This window comes from Loa loa (assembly GCF_000183805.2).
Source record: "Loa loa unplaced genomic scaffold supercont3.32, whole genome shotgun sequence".
In the NCBI taxonomy this organism is placed as follows: Eukaryota; Metazoa; Nematoda; class Chromadorea; order Rhabditida; family Onchocercidae; genus Loa; species Loa loa.
Genome location: NW_018108212.1, coordinates 12,369 through 18,619, shown reverse-complemented (window position 1 = coordinate 18,619; position 6,251 = coordinate 12,369). Strand labels below are relative to the sequence as shown.

At 35.6% G+C, this 6,251-nt stretch overlaps 1 protein-coding gene across 1 annotated transcript; it reads left to right on the top strand.

The window, feature by feature from the left end:
- Positions 1-5,280: 5,280 nt before the first annotated feature.
- Positions 5,281-5,628, top strand: LOAG_11713 (hypothetical protein; the record flags this gene model as incomplete). Its single annotated transcript, XM_003147231.2, has 1 exon — positions 5,281-5,628. One exon carries the CDS (start codon positions 5,281-5,283, stop codon positions 5,626-5,628), a length of 348 nt encoding a protein of 115 aa, XP_003147279.2.
- Positions 5,629-6,251: the final 623 nt, after the last annotated feature.

Below are 6,251 nucleotides of genomic sequence, written 5' to 3'. Positions count from 1 at the left end.
CCAAATGAAGTGAAATAATTAAATAAACCAATGTACAAATCAATCACACAAATTGTAACAATGTCATGAATCATTTAACCAATTTTACATTCCTCAAATTCATTGTCTCATGCGTTTTTCTTTGTTATCATTATTTAAGTCCACATCCTTTCCTTTTTTATGGCAACAAAGCACACTCATAAGCTAAATTTCTTTGTCTAAGAACCAATCTTAATTGCAATGCTTAATGTTGCAAACAGAGCCTTTTGTTGCAAGCGGATTTTGACAGTTTTTTTTTTATCCAGGAGAAAATCTGATGTAATGTTTGTTATAACCACTCCCATCAAATACGCTCTTTGTATTAATTAAAATTGTATATATACTCAAGGCCATAACCAGATCATTTCCTTTTCAAACATCCAACCAAGGACTGCACCGTATTTTGTATCCTCTACTCTCCTTAACAAATATTTTTCCTACTATCCTCTGCGTTATTACAACCTATTATCCTCTGCGAATTAATAACTTCCTCCTGAACCGAACGAAGAATATCTTCTCAGAATATTTGTGTGCCTAAGAACAAACCCTTCCAAATCAAATCCGATAAACCAGAAACCCTTATTTAAATTCTTCCTACAGCAAATGAAGCGAAATATTGAATAAAATCTCGATGTCAGCATACGAGATCTGAATACACACAAATACCTTGAGGAAGAGATACCAGACTTGAAATTCGTTGCTATAATTCGCGAACCAGATTTGAAAAATGCATTAGGTCGATTACGTTCGTAAATTAGTGTGTTACACTGCAAAATGAACATGCCAAGACGTCGAATGATTTAGAAATTCTACAATGAGAATATAATCTGTTAAACAGCACAAATATAAATCAAAAATCTGAACCTGAAAGCCTCAGAAATAAAATCCAACAGTATAAATGTAACGATCAAGGGGCGAAAGAATGCACTTGATCATCTTGAAGCAGAACGAGAATGACTGCAAAATATTTATTGTGATAAGATTTTGTTTAGTCCAATTAAGAGATTAAAGTGCAAACGAAAAGAAACACGTTACCAAACTACTGGAGAAAATCTGACCGATATGAAGAAACGTGCATTAGAAGCAAAAGGATGATGAAAACAGATGAAAAATGAAAACAAAAAGAAAAATAGTGGCAACGGATTTTGAAGAACGTGGAGACAAAGCGAACGACATCTTAATGAGCAACTGAAGAATATACAGAATGACCTGGACATTGCACAAGTCGATCTGTACACAAGTCGACTCCGTGTGAACACAAAAACAATGGGATGTTAATCATTTCCAGCTCGGAAGTACCTTTCGAGATAAGGAAGGCAGCAACTTATTTTATGGCACATCAAAGAAAAATTATCAATTGCTCCGTGCAATTGTAAAAAATCCAATTCAGAAATTGTTGGATTCAAAGGAGGAAAAGTAAGTAGATTTGAAATCGGAAGAATCAATGTGGTGATTGGGAATACAGGCTTAGAAGCAGAAAATGATCAACTCAATGTCTAACAAACATAACACGGGATTTCTCTGGAAAAAAAAAAACGAATCAACGGAGAGAAAAATAAGCACAGCAATTGAAATTTGATAGAGCTGCAGGATTAATATAAGAATTTACGATACATTGGAAATTAACCACTACTGGTGTAAGTATTTTGACAGTCTCAATTAAATATCCTACACCAATGTATATGTAAATGAATGTTTACTGTTAAGGTGAAAATTGATTTAGTGCCATTCAATTTTTGTCTATTATATATTAAAACTTCGTGTCGTATTAACCGTGACAAAGACGAAGGGTTCTTTCTGCCTCTTTAATTGATAGTACCACAAGCCTTACGCGATAACAATATGAGAGGGAAGCCCAATGACGCCCGATATCGTCTATCCAACCGATCTCGTTGAAGCATATTTGTAAAATGATTTCAGTCTTCAGGACCCACCGCATTCTCAAGTAGAGAGGAATCCTGCTACAATTCCGAGATTACAGGAATTAGCGTCTTTGTTAGCGCATTTGTAATGCATGTGTAATGGAGCTCTTTGTTAGAGCACATAGACACTGCGGTAGGTTACATTTCACAGTATATCCAACATACTACATGTACCCAGCGGTATCAAATTAACGACAAAGGAATTACTGATCCAGAATTATTGACTTTCTCCTCGCAATTTCAGCAATACTCCCGAGGCCAGGTGCTTATCTAAACCTTGTCCTCGGTCGGAAATCTCTAAAGGATAGAAATGTCCTATTGGTCTTACTAACTCTTCCGTTAGCTATTTTTACAACCGCTGATCGACACATACTATTTTTGCCCCTTATGGACCTGTCGACTCTTTTCATTCTCCAAGTGTTCTTGGAACGATCTCCTTTCAACAACGCCAACTCATCAATTTCAGGTTCTCGTTGAATTCAGCTGTGAAGCCCTCGATGTTTGGGTTGAACTGGTTTTCTTAAACTTCTAGATATCGTTTTCGCCATGTTCTCCAAAGGTGATCAAGTCTATTGCATGTAATTATGTACTGATGCGTCAGTTCTTTTGTTCGTAAGTTTCTCTCCCGTATATCGTTTTGTCCTTACGATAAGCTTTTTCTTCTGTCAAATATTCTCTTCATGCTGAGCCTAACTTCAAAAAATCCCCACTCCTCAACACCAGACCTATTTCTTCGTGATCAATTAAAGGTCTTTTGCTGATAATCGCTTCAAGTTCGGTGACCAAAATTATTAATTCTCCATTGTTAAAAAGCTTTGTACTTATAGCTTTCCTTAGAGTCTTTCTTTTCTTAGGATCCTTGCATAGAATCCTTTTTTCTTAGGACCCTTTTCATTTTTTAGGGTCCTTTAACTACTCCAATCATCCTTTCGTGTATGCCACTCTGCCAGAAGCGCCTGGGGTGATGATATCCCACCCCATCGTTCCACTTTCCCCTGCACTTAATTCCACAAGTACCATGGAAGCTACTATAAGATTCTTGGCATTGTCAGAAATTGTGTGTCTCAGTTGTTTTCTTCGGCTTATAAATTTTCGGGATGCTTGTACGAATTGCACAGCAGACATAGTTCCCATTACTTCAAGAATCACAGCTCGAATGGCTAGGCATGTAAGCAGAGCTATCCATCGTTTGGTATTAGCATGATTCTGCTTAATTATAACTGGTCTAAACGGGTCTAAAATAACTATTTCAAACGGTCGCATTCCTTCAACTCTAGCAAGGGAAGTCTGGTTGTTGTAAAGGTCTAATAATCAAGCTTATTTGCAATTTTCAATATGGCAATGCACATCTCTCTGGCCTGATAACTAAACTTATGTACAATGATGGGAATGTTGTGAAGATCTTTTAATTCTAATAACCATGCTTATATTCAGTGATTAACATGTTGCAACCTACGGTAAACCGGTCCATATGTAAATTCTCCCTGTCTGAGAACTTATTTTATATTCAAATTTGTAAATTATTTCCATAATATGTCCCACGTTAAAATCATCAAACCTGGCACTTAGAACGATTCTAGTTTGCATCCAGCCGCGATCAATCGATTCATCCATCGCTGCTCAGCAAAACTCACTAAATTTCCGTCCAAATGACAAGGAAGAAAATCAACCAGTGATCTCCTTATTCTCTAATGATTGTCTGATAAAATCCAAGAACAAGAAATTATCTATCAATTAATAAAATCTTTGCCTCAAATATTCGTCTGTATTAGCAAAACAAAAAACTTTGACAAGAATCTTTAGTAGAATATGCTCCAACAAAAAATAACTGTTTTATTTATGGTTTTCTTAATTAAGCAACAGCAATTTTGCGCTAAGATACTTCAGTAGAAAAGTATTCCGTGTGTAGGAAGGTTAAGTGAATATTTGGTTCACCGGAAATCCCAAATGTAAGTTCAAAGTGAATAGATATCATCGGTGCTTCAAATATCAAATTATTGTTTTTTGCTTTCGCAATAAATTTTTCAACTATTTTATTCAAAAGAAATTCAATAAAATAATTTCAAAAGCGATCCGCAAATTTTTCTATTACGCTGTCATACTTTTCCATTCTCCATGTGTTTTTTAAATTCTATAGCACGGTCTTTCAGTTTTCTACCTTTCGATGATTTTCCAGGACAATAAGAATGAATTGAAAATTAAAATTAAAAAAATCCTTTTCGAAATTGTGATTTTTTGTTAAAATTTCAATAAGATTTATCACTGGCAAATTTTTTCATTTAAACATGAAACTCTTCTTTTGAATAACAAGACCTTTTTTTTATTCTAATCTTTGCGTGCTTCACATTGTTCTCAATCAATAAAAGGAGCAATAAAGTTTCGTTTTCAAATACTGTCAACAAGTCAAATGTGTCAGTTAGAGAAAGGTCCTCAATTTAGAATTAGATTTTTGGTAGAACTATCAAATTTAATTAGTTCCACCGAATCGTTTTCCAAAATTATAATCTCCGCATTTGTTCAGAGAGATTGCACAGCATCAAAAAGATTGCATTGCTTTCGGTGGGTGGCTGAATTGTCAATCAAAATTACAGTATTTTTCGTCAGATTTACGACTATATGAACGGAACTTTGATCGTTGTAACTTAAGCCTACCGTATATTCTGTGATGCAAAATGTATGACAAAAGTCTTCGAAATCACTCTAATTTGATATATAAAATACTCAAATATGTTTATATTTCAGATAAATTAGGATAAACACTATAGTCCGATCTTATCAGCGCGATAACAGACTAATTGCATATTTGATTGCAGTAATCGGAAGCCTGACATCCGTTATCAGCAGCTATTATCGTTTAGTTATCACCGGCTAGGTTGTCAATGGTTTGTTAGCCAGCACAGTAGTTCCTTGGCACGCCTAACTTTCAGATCATGAGGCCCTAACACGGCTAAATAGATTAGCAGCCTATGTTAAACATAATGAATGATATTAACTTTAATTTCCTTCGTCTTTTTCCAGACTGGCAATGTGGCTCAAATATATTTTTGCAACAATCCTCACGTACAGTGCATGTAAGTCTGTCATATAATTACGTCAATTGCATCTCTGCTGATTTGGAAAAGATGATTAAAGCGGAAAAGCATTGCGAAACCGAATAATCCCAACCCCCCTTCCCGTTTTGTCACTATCCAAGCCAGATTAAATGATTTATCATTTAGCAAGCTTAAAGACATTATGTTCATGAATGTATATGTTTCGAGTATATGTTTCCATACGACGAAAAAATAATGCTGAATGAACGGCAAATTACAACAAGAAAACGGAATCTCAATAGCACCTCATGCTAAATATTCCAGGTCCTTCACGGACATTTTCTGAATTTCCATCATCCCCCGTTCTCGAAAAAACTACACGTATGGCCATACAAAGGGACATCACATCAACACGTATGACCATTCCAAGGGACATCACAACACATACGGCCGTACCAAGGGACATCACAACACCACCTACGGCCATAAAAAGGGACATCACAAGAACACCTATGGCCATACCAAGAGACATCACAGCAAATCCTAGCACAGAAACAGAATCAGAACGGTACCCTCATCATAAGCATTCCAGTCCTTCAGCTGGATTTCCATCAGCTTTCGACCTAGAACTCCCGACCTTGGCAATATATTCCTAAATTCACTGATTTCAGTGTTAAAAAATTGGAAAGTATGAAGTCTCTGACTTGATACTAATGGAAATCTAATCTAAGTCAGTACAAAACAATAATTTTAATAAAATGTTTCTTCTTTTTCCGTTTCTATGCGACGAATAGAATCACTTATTTGATGTCTTTTTCTGCCATTTTTCTTGGAGTTACTTGGCCAATAAGGTTTCGGCATAAAGTCTCATAAAGTTTCGCTTACCGTTGAAATGTCGCCAGAAATTTTACAGTCTAAATCAGACAAGAACTTTTTAAATTGTTTATGGCAATTGTGTGCTTCGGAATCCAATGCGATCACTGGAGGATTCAGTTTCCGTGAAAGAATGTTGATGTGTCGTTTGTAGCATCATCACGGATGAATCTTTTGTGATTCAAACTATCCTAGCTAGTATTCTCGGTGATTTCCTTGTAGGATTTTAAATCTTTCTTTCCGGTGTGGTGGTTTTAACCCTTCTCTCAACAAATTATTGGGCGGTAAACACTTTCAAATTATGACACATTCGTGTTTGATTTGCAGTGTTACTATCTGAATGATGAAGAGAAGAATCAAGAAGAATATCATAGCCAAATCTCTCATATAATATGGAAGTTATTTT